The sequence below is a fragment of the Mastigoproctus giganteus genome, chromosome 4 (genome assembly GCF_048544385.1).
Source record: "Mastigoproctus giganteus isolate SK-2022 chromosome 4, ASM4854438v1, whole genome shotgun sequence".
Classification (NCBI taxonomy): domain Eukaryota; kingdom Metazoa; phylum Arthropoda; class Arachnida; order Uropygi; family Thelyphonidae; genus Mastigoproctus; species Mastigoproctus giganteus.
In genome coordinates, this window is record NC_143578.1 from 65,333,606 (window position 1) to 65,349,624 (window position 16,019).

At 35.0% G+C, this 16,019-nt stretch overlaps 1 protein-coding gene across 6 annotated transcripts in view; it reads right to left on the reverse strand.

The window, feature by feature from the left end:
* LOC150086802 (IQ motif and SEC7 domain-containing protein 1-like) overlaps positions 1-16,019 on the reverse strand; it is an 829,530-nt gene that overhangs the window by 118,255 nt on the left and 695,256 nt on the right. For 5 of the 6 annotated variants that reach the window (XM_090372763.1, XM_090372760.1, XM_090372765.1 and 2 more), the window contains 2 exons: positions 9,140-9,920; positions 1,939-2,301 (listed from right to left, as the gene is read on the reverse strand). In XM_090372763.1, the coding sequence (XP_090228889.1) occupies positions 1,939-2,301; positions 9,140-9,920 (1,144 nt within the window). The remainder of the gene's footprint in view (positions 1-1,938; positions 2,302-9,139; positions 9,921-16,019) is intronic. The other variant, XM_090372762.1, reaches the window with a different exon arrangement.

The following is a 16,019-nucleotide window of genomic DNA, read 5'->3' on the forward strand; positions in this document are numbered from 1 at the left end:
AAACAAGAATCTGGAGTATCGGGACTAAGTTTTTGTTTCTTTTAAATTTTGTTTAGCACCTATCCCCACCCACAACCGAGCCCAAATGAGCTGCCCTCTACCCAGCAAACAATAAATTCACTCGGGAGTGGGACTCCACACATTATACCTGCGGCACCGCCAGCCTGAATCCTATCTGTTGGACTATGAGAGTAGGGGGCATGGCAGTGATGTGGTTGACTCTTGCAGGTGAATCCACTAGCCCATTGATCCCCCATACTTCCCCAGGTGGGGCTTGTCCCAACTGACATCTTCGGGGATGCCTACTCTACTGTCCCCATCCTTCTATCTGTTTCCCCCCACTCTCCCACCCCATTCTAACTAAACCGACTGAGTATACCCCTAACAATGCCGCCAAATTCAGTGTTCATCCCCACCGCCTTTTTTTTATATATATATAGGTCTTGCCACTGAAATCCTTGGAAATTAGGTGGTGGAGCCTGCCAGAGAACTTAAATAAGCTACTGGGTGCCTGACCTGCCTCCTCGTGGCAAAGTGTGGGCAACGGTGGGTGTTATGTTCTGTTGTTTCTCTGACCATTTAGACGTTGGGACCCACCGTCTAAATGGTCAGAGAAACAACAGAACATAACACTACACAACAAGCCACTTCCCACACACTTTTTAAATCTCTGGCCTCCACAGAGTTCTGTGTCACTTACAAAGAATACAACACAGAGATGGGAGAAACCCCCGGTGCCATCAGACAACTAACACACTTTACACTTAGCCGATTGATGAGCAATCGGCTAAGTGTAAACAAGATGGATGGTTCTTGGGTGAGCCATCCCAGGACCACTCATCTTGTTGAAGCAGGAGCACAAAGTGGTTTATTGAAGCTGAGCCCCCTCAACCACCAGGATTCCTCTTTCTGAGTTTCCATGGGTTTTAGTACACAGCAAATGTACCAGATTCTTATGGTGGTATCTGGTATGTTTGCTGTGTACAGCAACTCATGGAAACTCTGGGCATTGAATCCCAGTGATGCTAATCTGGACCCTTCCCCACGTGTAGAGGTACCTATGTTGCATCGAGAGGCTAACCACAGGAAGTACCCCACAGCATTTTGCTATAATAATTAAAACACTGCAGAAGTCCAACAAGGTAAATGCACACACTGCATAATAATAAAAGAAAGATAAGGGAACCACAGGCAGGATTTTATAATAGCAACTATACCTGTAGACCCAAAAGGTTACATTTCCATAGTAAACTGCTGAGAAACAGCAAAGCATTCATTGGTGTTCTTATATTAACCTATAACAGAGTGAACTAGGTTTATGGTTTTATTGGCACATTAGTGACAAAGGCTGTTATGCACCCACAGTAAACTAAGGAAAGTACAATCTTATTTTCTATTTGTTTATTTCTTTGTTGAATACTTTGCTTTTAGCAATTAATTAGAATTTTTTTTTTTTTTCCTTTGGTAACAGTAGTCCTAGCAAACTTAACACTTTTTTTTTTTAGTTACGGCAATATGTGCATGTGGTAAAACAGTTTTTTTTTAAATTTTTAATTGGAAATCATTATATATTTCTTTTTCTTATGAAAAAAAATATTCCTACATTTAATGGAAACACTGCTGTTAAATAAACAATTTCTTAATACTTATCCTTAACTGGATGTCCTACTGCCTGACATAAGTTTTGAGACTTAAAAAAAAAAGCAGTCTATATGACAAAATAAAAATTACCTTCTACATGTTGCTATAAAAAAAATGGAAATTTTATACTAAATAAGTTTTTTTTTTTTACAACATTAAAATTTGGAAGACCATTGTTGTGAACATGTTATGCACATATCTTTATTTCCTAAGATAAAATAATGAATAAAAAACTGATTTCCTAAATCTTTTCAGCATGGGCACCTAACTGTCTTGAAATTTAAAAAAATTACTCACTAGAGATTTTCTTTTCCAAATTGGTGATGCTCCTAATTTTCCCTGCAATATATGACTTTGGTGATCATGTGGACTTAGGCCATCGGAAGGAGCAGGGGATATTAATTCAATGTCATCTTCACCCCAACTTTTGATGTCATGGCAAGTGATTGAGGAAGTCCGTTTGGGTACCCGTGGAGGAATTTTCCTTCTTTCTTCATGAAATTTCCTACCCTGCACTATATCTGTACATTTGGATGATTTATGCAACAGTTCAGTATTATCATGTTGATGCACAATTCCTGCACCAACAGAATATCTTGAAGGACACTCTCTTTGTAGTTGGAGATGTTCTTCACTGGCAGAATCTCCTTCGATTCCAGCCTGAAATGAAGCAGGGGTCATTTTAAAATAATATTTAAACAAAATCGTTCTCCCAAGTAAGCATGCATTGTAGCTAGCTCCTAAAAGAAATATGTAGTTCCACTTTTGGTCAACGTATGAATATTTTTTTCAGATACTGAGCTGGAGCATATATAAATTGTATGCTACATTAAAATCTCCAAGGAAAGCACATAAAAAATATCAAATATAATATTTTAGACAGCAGTTCTGGAAATTCCTAATATTCCATTTCAAATCAAAAACAGTAACTCTTCTGGTGATGGTGGGGGGGGGACACAATTTGTAAAATTTTAAACAATAACCTAAACGTATGAGTGAGCAATTGGTAATTATTAAGTAAATTAGAAGTTGCCACAAGTCATTTGATACTTATATATGACAGTATTTTAAAAATAGGATTAAAGCTCTATATAAAGAAAAAGCTACAGTAGTATACACTCACATAATGGGAGAAATGAGACTAATGACCAGGTGGCACCATTATTTGAACTTCACTAAGTAGATGTTTCATTACTTAAAAATTAGTGTTGTTTTGGTGAATTTTTTTTTTTTTTTTTAAATTAGTAGTGCAGTTATGATTTGTGTTTATTTGATAAAGTCAGTGAAACTGTTTATTACTTGGCCTCTAAAATTGTTTAAAACCAAAAGCTAGAGTAAGAAGGAATTCTGCTTCTATTATCAGCATTAATTGCATAAATAAATTCCATGATTTTGTATTCCTTTCTCATATTGCTAATTCATATCCCTTTTGTAGTTCCAAGAGTATAATTAATATTAGAAGTGTTTTTATTAAGACTATAAACTAAGTTTGTAACATTAGAATAAGCAAAATATTAAAGCTACTGCTATTTTATTGAGTGAGTTTGTAACATTATGAACATAATATAGTGTAATACTGTATTACTTGGTATATATATTACTTGGAAGTGTAATATATAACATATATTACACTACCAAGTAATATATGTTATATCATATGTTTGTGGTGATGAGGTAGAACATGCATTGAAGAGGTAGAACATGCATTGAAGAAAATGAAGAATCGGAAAGCCCCGGGGGAAGATGAAGTTACTGTAGAGTTGTTAAAATTGGGAGGAAGAGACATAACACAAAAACTGGCAAGGCTCTTCACAAAGTGCATTAGAAAAGGTGTGATGCCTAAGCAGTGGAATAATGCAATCATAGTTTTGCTGCATAAGAAAGGAGATAAATCAGAAATTGGAAATTATAGACCAATTAGCTTGTTATCCCATATCTACAAGTTGTTCACAAGGGTCATTACTAACAGATTAGAAAGAATACTTGATGAGAATCAACCGAAAGAGCAAGCTGGCTTTAGGACAGGATTCTCAACTATGGATCACCTTCACGTAATATCACAGCTAATGGAGAAAGCAAATGAATATAAAACACCATTATGCCTGGCATTTGTGGATTATGAAAAGGCATTTGACTCCATACAGCATAAGGCAATGTTTGGGGCACTGGAAAGACAAGGCATAGATACTCCATATATTATGATTTTGAAGAAAATATATGAGAGTGCTACATCCTTTATTAGACTAGACAAAGACAGTAGGAAATTTAAAATCGAGAAAGGAGTTCGACAAGGAGACACAATATCTCCGAAGCTGTTTACTGCTGCCCTTGAGGAAGCTTTCAGAAGATTAGACTGGTCGCAGAAAGGAGTCAATGTGAACGGAGAGTACCTAAACCATTTATGATTTGCAGATGATATTGTGGTCATAAGCCACGATCCCAAAGAATTAGAGGAAAATCTTAATCAGTTATGCACAGTTAGTAAGGATTTTGGACTAAAGATGAATATGGCTAAAACAAAAGTAATGATGAACAAGTATGCCACGGAAAGGGAAATAATGATTGAAGGAGCAGTAATTGAAAAGGTGGAGTCATATACTTATCTGGGACAAGTTATTAGCTGTAATAATGATAAATGGCTGGAAGTCAAGAGAAGAATAAATTTTGGATGGATAGCATTCAGGAAATATAGTCACATACTGAAGAGCAATATCCCAGTTTGTCTGAAACGTAAAATAATGAATCAATGTATACTCCTCGCCATGACTTATGGAAGTGAAACTTGGACACTCACCAAAAGAATGGAAGAGAAGCTAAGAACTACACAGCGAAGAATGGAACGAATTATATTGGGAATCAGACTGTTAGATAAGAAGAGAAACACATGGATTAGGCAGCAAACTCAAGTAAAGGACATTCTTATCAAAACTAAAAAACTAAAATGGTCTTGGGCAGGACACATAGCTAGAAGACATGATGACAGATGGACTAAGAAAATAACAGAATGGTACCCAAGAGGAGTAGAAGAAAACCTGGAAGACAAAGGCGGAGATGGATAGATGAAATTCATGAGTTTTTGAGTAGTAAATGGATGGCCAGTGCTCAAAACAGAAGGAACTGGAAAGTTGCTGGAGAGGCCTTCATCCTGCAGTGGATTGAAAATGGCTGATGATGATGATGTTTGTGGTGTAATATATATTATTATTGCATAACCTGTGAATAGCGTAGTGTTACTATTGAGGTTGGGTATTAGCATTAGTTGAGGCATATGATGCAAGAAAGCAAGCTTACAGAGCATCAGCCAAAAAAAAAAAAACCTTCCCATTTCACCCATCCAGTCACTCCAAATGTTTGTCTAGTTCAGCCTTAAATTTATTTAAGATGTCAATGTCCACAAAGACAGATGGAAGTCTGTTGCAGCAATCAACCACCTGCTGGCTACATGCAAATTTCCATACATCTATTCTACAACCGACTTTCCTCAATTTGAATTTATGTCCCCTCAGGTGCGGAATCTAAGCAAGAGGAAGAATCTCATCAGCATTGGGCCTGCTCAAACCATTCAAGGCCTTGTACACCTCAATCAGATCACCTCGCAGGTGCCTAGTCTCCAGATGCTGCAACTGACAGAATTTAAGCCTCTCCTAGTAAGAGAACCACTTTGTTCCTCTCACCAATCTTGCTGCCCTTCTCTGTACTCATTCTAGCAACTCTACATCCTTCCTAAAATGAGGCCTCCAGACCTGTATGCAGTACTCAAGGTGTGGCCTGACCATTGCCTTATACAAAGGTATGATCACCTCCTTGTCTCTGGTAGCAAAATTCCTACATATCACTGACAAAACTCCATGACCTACTCTGGCAGCCCGTCAGAGAACTTCATATCCGACCGCACAATTACCCCAGGTCTTTTTCATTCTCCACCTCCCTATGCAAAATTTATTTAATTTTTTTTAAAATTATTAATTATGATTTTTCGTGGAACACTAGTGTTTTGTGGACCACAGTTTGAGAAATGCTGGTGTAGAGACACGGTATATTGTTCATGTCGAGTGATTGACTACTTAGCTCAAATGGGCAGAAGCTATTACCTCCTTGTTTCTGTCATTTGCCACGTCAAGCCAGGCCATATTTTCTGAACATTGTGTATAGTATTGACCTTTGTTGTTACAACCACCCTGACCCAAAAGATGAGATGAGATAGGAAAAGGAAAAAAAAAATGAGAGACAGAGAGACATAATGATAAGGCCCATGATAATTATATGCACTCCAGAAAAGTATAAATAATTCTATGTATGACCAAAATGGGAGTGGAGTGGAGGTAGGAACCTTAAATCAGGAATCGTGTATCACATCCATGTCCACCTCCACAATTCAAATCTCTATTCCAAATCTGACAAAAAATAAACATGGAATTCCATTGTCTTGCCATGTTAAAGTCAAATCTAGTCCAATCGTAATGCAAGTTAGACAGCTTGTTTCAAGAAAGTTTAGACTTGGGTACATAACCCAAAGCTCACCACACAGACTGTGCTTACCATCCAAGTCATGTCAGTGTGCAGTGTTCCAACAAGATTGTAAGAAACACAGTCCAAAGCCCATTGCACAAACTATCAGGATATAAGCACTACACATCAAATCTGCTGGCAAGATTGGTGGCAGTTCCAAGTTGTAGTTGAGGAGAGTCAATTTAAATAGGAGCAAGAGTTGGTTAAGGTACTCAAGGTAAAAGAGGGAACTGATTCTCTTGATTAAGAAGCATGTTAGCTCTAAGGCAATACACCTAGGACACACTTACCAGAAAAACAATAACGAGAGTAGGGGGTATGTTATAAGCCAAATGACTGTGGTGAGTATAATGAAGAGTTATACAGACAAATAGGTGGGCTAGTAAATCAGAATGTCTTATAATGGGGGATTTAAACTTTCCAGGTACTGATTGGAAGTTGTAGGTTAGTCACTCATACAGTAGCAGAAACTTTGGGATTTCTTGGGTTTATTAGATGACTTCCTTCTTACCAGCATGTTAGAAAGGCAACTAGGAAGAGCAATACTCTTTATCTGAACATCAGCAGTGATCCTTTCTCCTTTTTCCCTTGTCATCTGAGAAAGATAAAGATGCCATCAACATTTAGTTTACTTAACACTTTTAAAGTTTTTGCACTTCAGTTAGGTCACCATGCAGATTCCTAGTTTACAGAGGTTGCAATTTATAGAACCCAAGTGTTTCTTGGTAAGAATATACTTTTGTGCCCCAACTAATCTTTTTGCACTTTTCTGCACCATTTCCTTCTTAAAATGGGGTTTCTAAACCTGCGTGCAGTGGTCCAGATGTGGCCTAACCAATGTCTTATAGAATGGGATAATTACCTCTTTGCCCCTGCTGGCAGAATTCCTGTACAACATTGACCTAACCTTTTATGCTGTTCTAGCTGCCTGTTTGTACTGCTCAGAGAATTTCATGTCAGCCTGTACAATTATCCCTCAGCCTTTTTCCCTGTCAACTACCTTGAGTTTGGTTGAGTCTCTTCAAATTTTTAACTTTAGTTAAAATTAAGGGAAACTTTAGTTAACTTTAGGGGAAAAAAAACACACACACACATACCCTTCACCCTTGAAACCAAGGTGGAATCACATATGTAAGTAAAATATGTCCTTTTTAGATCACCTGGATCATCTGTAGTTGGTCTATTTCCAGCTGAAATCAAAAATTTCAATCATCTGACAAGGGAGTGTGGTTTCTTGCCAGTTTATATTACATTTTGTGAGGATAACACATTCTTTAAATAAAGCAAAATGACTAAGCAGATTGTTCCATATTCATAACCCCAGGGAGTCACATCTGGTGAATATGGGCTTGGCACACCCAGGGTCCTGAGCTGAACATCTTCATTCTTCACTTTCTTGGCAATTCTTTTCTACTTTTATCTCTCTCTCTCAGGGTAACGCATAAATTTTTTTTTGGCTGGTGCAGCATAAGCATCAGGCTTCCTTGCACCATATGGCTAATGATAATAATAAACATCCAAGAAAATCAAGAGAGAGATTGCCTTACACCTTATTACATACCATAGTTCACCAACTGGTATAAGCCCGTGTGATCTAGGGATTAAGATGGAAGTTTACTAGTCAAAAAGTTTTGGGTTTGGGATCACATTAGTTCTGTGTCATTTTTTTTTTTTTTTTTTTTTTGTCTGTGTGATAATTCAGAATGCTGTCTATTTATCATTCCTGATGAAAAATTGTCCATTTGCAAATTTAGGTTAATATGAATTACCAAATTTTCCAGACCAAAAATACACTTCTGTCTTGGAAAATGTTGCCAAAAATTTCCATTGTACCTTATGGTCTGAAGGTATATTAGAGGCACACAGTGATATCTTTATGTTTATCATGACTGGATATATTGCATCAAATTGTGCGGGGAGGGATCTAAAAACCAAGCTGCTTTATTTTGTGGCCATTGCAGATCACAAGTGGGAAACAAGAAAGCCAGTTTCTTTAAAATATTGTTTCAATCCATATCATCTGGTGAAAAAACTGCAAATGGGCTAAGATATTTCTCAACAATCTTAAGAAAATAAAAATAATGGTCTTCCCTATAATTGTGACAATCACATATGGTTGCAAATTCATCCCTGAGGAATGTATATCCTGCCTTGGTGTTTAAAAGCACATAATAGCTTTCAGTAGTAACTGCTGCCTTGTAAAGGAGTGAATGGAGAGATTCCTCACCTCAAAAATCTTGTAGTTTACTGCCAACAGATAACCTTAGACTATGATGATTACTGTAATGCAGTAAGTTAAGTAATGATCAGAAACCTCAAAGTTGATTTATAATTACGATAAAATCTATTTTATTACAACCACCTTCAAACTGTCATCTATGAAGAATCATGCAAAGTTGGTTGGTTGCATAGAGGTTTTATGGCACATCATCACATAAAGCTACAGTGGACCAAGGAAAATTTTGGCATGATGACACAGAGTAATTAAAAGTGAATTTAAAATAGTTAACAAAATAAAATAGAAAAAAATATCATCCCAATTTATTTCCTTCACTATTTTAAATTTGCTTTTGATCACTTCACAACTAATGGTTTAAAAGTGAGTGTAGTGAAATAAATAGGTTTCAGAATAATTAAAAATTAGTGTATATAAAGTAAATTATATGCTAAAATAAATTAGTTTGTGTGATGAAAAACAAAACACCAGCACAAACCATCAATCAAGCAGGTTTGCTTGATTTACTTGGAATATATAGGACTAACAGTAATAGTACCTGATGATCGACTGTTACTTGATTATAAGGTTAAAAAAATAACTCTAATAAAGATGATATAAAAACCACAACACTTTCACCATTTAAAACCTGTTCTTATATGTAAGAATTATCATCCTACTCATCAAAGAAATAAATGCTATAATAGCAGATAACTATTTCTATTTTCTCTTTCTGAAGTTCTCAACACACATATGAACAACATCACAACTTACAGAACTGATTGCACTATCTTCTGAAGACAAAGATTCCCGAGGAGTATGAAACTGATCATCAACTGCAGAACCAACAGATTGACTAGGTGTAAGATATACAGTTGGTCCTACATGGTGATTCTGTCGAACTCCAGAACATGGAACTGCAGTCCATGCAGGATGCCGAGGAACTGAAGGAGGAGATCTCAGAGGAGTCACATAGGTAGAGTCATCTATAGCAGAGCACTGTCCCGGAGATTCTTGCTCATCTTGGAGCATTGGTTTATGCCTATGTGTAGAATTAATAAAGGGGGAAATTTCTTTGGTATGCACAAGGGAATCTGTTCTGGATACCTCTACTTCCACCATATGACTAACAGATTTCTGCTCATGGAAGAGACGGCTTGATTTTGTAGGACTACTGTTACTATCATAACTATCACTGAGTTCCCTGTAAAGTGTAGCAATATTTGACTTAAGAACTGCATCAATGTAAGCACTGGAATGTACACTGTCTGCAGATAAATGGCCTGATTCCTGTTCCACTTCATACTGGCAGTGATGAAGGTTTGAGCCGTTGTACAATGTCCATTCCTTCCCATCGACTTCTAAGTTGTGGAAACGACGAGAAAGACGTTTTTCTCCTTTAGAGGCATTGGCAATGTCCTGAAACCTCTTCATCATGCAGTATTTGCGGAAGGCACGCTGGATGGTGAGAGCTGCATGACGAGCTCGGACTCCTCCATATTTCCTTTCCAGCATCTCCACTTGTTTATCTAATAGATCTTGAGACAGTTCATACCTGTAATAAAGAAACATTTTTTAGAGTCAACCACTCACATATTAAAAAAGAATATATTAATGTAATAAAAGTTCTACTTATTAATCTGTTAATGATGAAACTATTACTAAAGTTGTATGTTATTGTTTGTTATTTGGTTTTTAGGAGCATTAGCAACTAAGCCATATTGCTCCGGGGATATGCGGTGGTCATTCCCTGACCTTTCCACATCCTCCGTATTTGGTGGTTACGGGCTCGAACCCCGGTCTAATCAAGAAGTGTGTGCTACTCACTGCTGCTCTTGCCCACCTGGCTATGGAGGCACCTATTACTAAAGAAGATGTGTATGCCTTTTTGCCTTACACAAAAAACGTTTGGAGAGTATTTCAAATAATATATGATAAAAATGATTTAATCACATTTAAGGGTTTTTTTAAAAATAATTCTGATTATAAATAATTACAAAAATGTGCACTCACATATTAAAAAAAAAGAATATATTAAATTGAAATTTAAATGGAATATTTCAATTTAAATATTCCATTTAAATTGAAAAATTTATGTTCAGTTGTACTATCTCAAATGAACTTTCTTACCTTTAACAAATGGTGTGCTCACCCTAATAGAACAGTTTACTTTTCCAATGGTCAATTACTACAAAAGTAATTGATTGCTGGAAAAACTCATACCTACTTTTACAAAGATAAGAAGTTTACATAACTTCTCATCACTACAAGACGAATTTATAAAATAAATTTGCAAGATAAGTTTTAGATAAATTTAAAGAGGGATTGGACAAGTATTTAGAAGAAGAAATTGATAAATGAAGTGAGTGAGGGGCATTGGTTATATAAGTGTTTTTTTTTTTTTTTAAAAGTTAGGTTAGTTTTTATGCATCATATCAGTATGGTTATTATTGCACAGAAATGACACAGATAAAATTTACTTGTTTGCTTCATTTGTAATACTTTATATAAGTGGAATCATAATTTTGTTATATTTGTGTGATAATTTTGTTTCTTATAATTAAAAAATGCCATTATCTTGAAGTGAAATTAAAGAAATTGACACATTCAGAGGGAAAAAATAAAATAAAATTATGATAATTAGAATTTAAGTTAACGAGAATTTTAGTATACAGTACTTGCTTTCGTGTTGACAAGGAACAAATTTGATTTTTTTGGAATGCTCACAAAAATTTAAATTAAGCCCAAAAGAGTTTCAATAATATATTTTTGGGATCTCATCTAAGCAGAAAGCAGAGATAGCTTAGTAGAAGGCCCACACATTCTGGAATTTTTCATTATGTTAGTTTACATCATTGTAAGTAAGCTAGGTTAGATTGGAGAGAAAACACACCCTGAGAAAAATGAAAGTTAAAAGATAAGTTTCTTTGCAAAGAAAATTTCCAATACTACCTATTTTCCAATATTTTATGAGTATGTACAGCAACCCCTGATTTATAACAGTTAACCTTACGAAAAAGAATATCGATTTATGAAAGAAAAAGCTTGATCTGATGAACTTTTGTGCATCCACAGCAACTGAATAGTATGGTACCTTTTGAAAGTAAAATGAATGAGGTGTTTTCAAAAAATTTGAAAGCCTTGTCGCCCCCCCTTCCCAAAGTACCATAACATGGATATAAAGTAGTACAAGGTGAAATGTATCATGTACAAATGAATACACATATATAAATGCTGTATTACATACCATTTGTAGGGGGGAGACTCCTTAAAAGATACAGAAGGCTAGTTTGGCAACTATAATTTTTATTGTCACAAAATGATCTAGCATCATGCCTTATGGGATATTTTATATAGCATAGCCCTGTCAATTTGTGAAAGTGCAATCCCCACAGCCTCCTTAAACTGTTCTGTTGTCTGGTATCTTCCCTAGGATAAAGTCTTCCCCTCCCCCTAGCATGTTATCATAAGAAGAGTGATCAGAACTTCTTGGAAGCCAATCAATCAGCACTTCTAAATGTGTTGATTATTTTTTAAAATTATCCATCCCCCCAAGCAATTCATGCAAGAATTCTCTGACTGATGGCATAGCGAGCAACAGCTCCATCCTATTGAAACCAGTGATTTACTAGAAGATTTAGTCTTTAGATTCTTTACATTCTTAAAATTCTTACTGGACATTTTGGCTCAGACCACGATATCAGAATACAGACTCTTTATAACAAACTGGGTTACTTGTGCTCTGACAAAATATTTATGATGTCTCAGCTGGATTCTGATTATTTTGAAACCAGAGCAATGATACATCCCTCAAAACAGAGAATAATAACAATTCTCTTCTCTAAGTTCTGTGTTCTTCTTTTAAGTGCTTGTTAAATGACTATGGTATGAAGCATTATTGAGGAGCAGTTCATTCAATGATTATGAACTCAGCTGGTGGTAGCATAAGCAGTGTTGAATTAATAAGTGTTATAGGCATAACCAGCATATTGGTAGTTATAAGGTGGCCTGAGAAATCTTGAGAAGAGAAGTCCTCAATGTGTGTTTTTTTTTATTATTTTTTTTAAATACAGGTGTGCTCTGGTTAGAGAATGGTAATCTCTGCGAATGACAAATATTGAAAATAATGGAATGGTGTGGGGGGATTACATTCCAGGTAATTTGGAAAATACAGAAATGCAATTTTTAAACAAAAGGAAAAATTGCTAATGTAAATTATACATATAACATGACACACTGGGATAAGGGTGATTTGTTGATGTAAGAGTTTCAAGCAGTGGACACAAAGGGAGCTAAATGCAGTGGGGGAAGAAATCCTTCCAAAATTTGTGATTGAGAGCTGCTTAGGTTTCTTTTAAATTTCTTTAGAGAGTTATTTATAAGGTAGTACACTGGTAAGCTTATTAAGAGCCAGCATGAGTCCACCTTCCTTCTCTTTTATCACTTGCTGCAGTGATCTGGGCTCTCCTAGATGATATCTACACCTGAGGTGATAGACCCCCCCCCCTTTCTGTTTTGGACATTATCATGTGTAGAAAGCAAAACTGATTAACCAATGCTACTACAAACACTAATATTGAAATTTAAAAAAAGTCAACACAGCCTTCCTACATAACAAGTGATGCAGGGGTCTGTATTTGAGCAATGAAGTGGTTGTGAGCAGTGAGGAAGGGCACACAGAGATAAGACTCTTTTAAATGATAAATTCCATTCATGCTCCAGGATGGCCACATAGGGTCAGAAAAATTAATTACCATAATTATCAGTCACATGGGCTTGAACCATGGCCAATGCAAAATATGTGTAGTGATGTAACCTTGTGTTTGGCCACTTGGCTAAAGCAGCCTTTTCTGAAAAATACTAAAATAAAAAAAAAAAAAGGAAAAATCATGCTGTGTGATGATTTTCCTTCATATTACATGCACTTCATGCATTTCCTTCATATTACATGCACTAAATTTCTCAATACTTTGGGTACTTCCAGGCTGACTGTAAGAACAATATCATTCTTCAAAAATACCTCTAAATTTTTTGAAAGGTTAATTTCTGGTAGTATGTATTAGCAAGATAATTTTAGAATTCAGGCAGTTTAAGAATCACATTTATAAACAGGATGAAACCACAAATTCTGTCCCCCAAGAAAGACAGGCTTTTTAAAACAGGCATCTGCATGGTGACCTAACTGACATGTGTAAAGCTTTAAAAGGAGAGGCACCAAAAGTGTGGGAGTAGACCCAAAAATCATGCTTGCTTTTTTTCTATGGGCAAGCATCTATGTTGTTTTTATGAACCACTTTTATTTTAACAAAATACAGACAAACTACCACACTAATCAGGTAGGAAACATATTTTATTTTCATCTTTGAGATTAAACAAATTGAAGTATTTTTAATTTATAAAAGTATTTATAATGTAGCTAAATTTTAAATGTATTAGATCTCTTTATTTGCACTTATTCTGGAAGGGAAGGGCATGAAATTTATGAAATATTTTAAGGGAGGCACAATGTATAAAAGTTTGTGAATCTGTGTAATAAATTAAATTCTGATGGCACTTTTATTTAAAAAAGAAAGTTGCACAATAGATGTATGGAAATTTATATTCAACTAGGGGCTAATTTATTGTTTGGAATAAAGTTCCATCTAGGACTGTGGCAGTGGGTAGTATTGAACTTTTTTTTTTTTTTTTTTTTTTGAGCTGATGCTGTATAAGCTTGCTTTCTTGCCACTACTAATACCCTTTTTTTTTTAAAGGTTGGAATTATATAAGCATTGCTTCCTTGTATCATGTTACCAATACTGATATTAAAAAGTTGTAGAATATTATAACGAATATAAAACATATGTAGAAACATTCTGTAGACTGGCGTCCACACATTACCCAAGTTGGCTGCACTTTGCAATAGTGTAAAAATTGAAAGTACTGCTCTAGAGGCACAATATAGCCCAATAGACCCTTGTGGCAAAAAACCCAAATACAACAACAACAACTGCTCTAGAAGAATAAAATGAATACCTCAAAAGTTACCCACCAGTGATTTATCATATTTGTTATTTATTAATATGCATATTTTTTTGAGCCAAATTCTGTTCCATTTGGTTTTTGATAACTTAAAGAAAATTACAAGGTGATCACTTACAGTTTCTATTAGATTTCATTATTTCCAAAGGAAAATTATAACTGTTTATCCCCGCCTCCAAGTAATAATAAAAAAATGAGGAGGTCTGTTACCTAAAGGAGATAAGGTGATGTTTTTGACAAAGCTCAGCATGGGCACCACTTATGAATAATTTTTACGCAATATTAAAATTAGGGTACTTTTTCAATACAAATTTATACAAAATAAAAGTAGATAACATCTGTTTTTGGTTTAATTCCAAAAGAATAGCTATCAGATAGTTACAATAAGTTACCAAATTATGGCATCAAATGACTAGCAATTCTTGATTACAACATTTAACCACATACCTGTGATTAAATGTTGTAATCAAGTGAAGATTGCATAATATGTTCATGAATGACAAAATGGCTAATGCAGTGAAATCTTGATTATTTATCAATGCTAATGATGGGGAGTGGAATGCTGATTAATCTCAAAATACAGTCTGTTCACTGGAAATCAAAATTTGAATATACAGCACAGGTGTATATATAACCAATTACAAAAAGAAATTAATCAATTTATTCAGAGTAAATTGCACAATTTGTAGGTATAGTACTCAGAGGTGTAACTAAGTTGCCTCCATCACAGGCACCACAGAGTTAGACTAGAATAACTAAATTTATAAGTTATTATAAAATAATAGCAACTGATATTATCTAAACAAATTATTATAAATGCCTCTCTTATAAAGTACCATCTCATAGATAATAATTTAATACTTATTTTTTATAATTTAATTCATTATTATAATTAATACAAATTATAACAAAGAATTAATTATTTTAAAATATTAGTTAATAAGTTAATTTATTTTTATGAAAACAAAGGGCATTTATGATATTTGGCCACAGGTGCCAAAATTCCTAATTAGGCTTCTGTCCTAACTAGGAATAGACAGTACTGTTTATATACGCAATTAGCTACAAGAGAAATTTATCTCTGTATGTAACTTAATTTCACATTTTTAAAACAGGAGAAAATAAGTAACTTGCAAGGTTATAATAATCTTATATTATTCTCCCCCCCCCCCCATTGCAACTGTTTTGATGTATACTGGTTTCTAATTTCACATTTTTAAAACGGGGAAAATAAACAAATAAATAACCTTGAAAAAAAGTAATCCAATATTAATCGTTTTGGCGTATATGGTTCTAATTTCAAGTAAACATAAAACGACATACAGTGTATTTACATTTAGTCGACATTTCATAACGGAAAGATCAACACCGATCATCAAAACAGCATAACACTTACAGTAGTTTCAAATAAAAAATTGTAGGTATAGGGAGAAGTTCACAAGATTCCAGTGTACTAAAGTTTTTCTGTAATATAATTGTAGACGAATGTTCTGCGTTCCATATCCCATCCCTGCTAGTTAATTCATAAATAATAACTTGCGGCTTAATCAGGACCTTAATTCAGAACATACCTGGATCAAAACTTACGACTTAATCAGGAATATAAATCCATTAATATTTCCCAAATTTGATT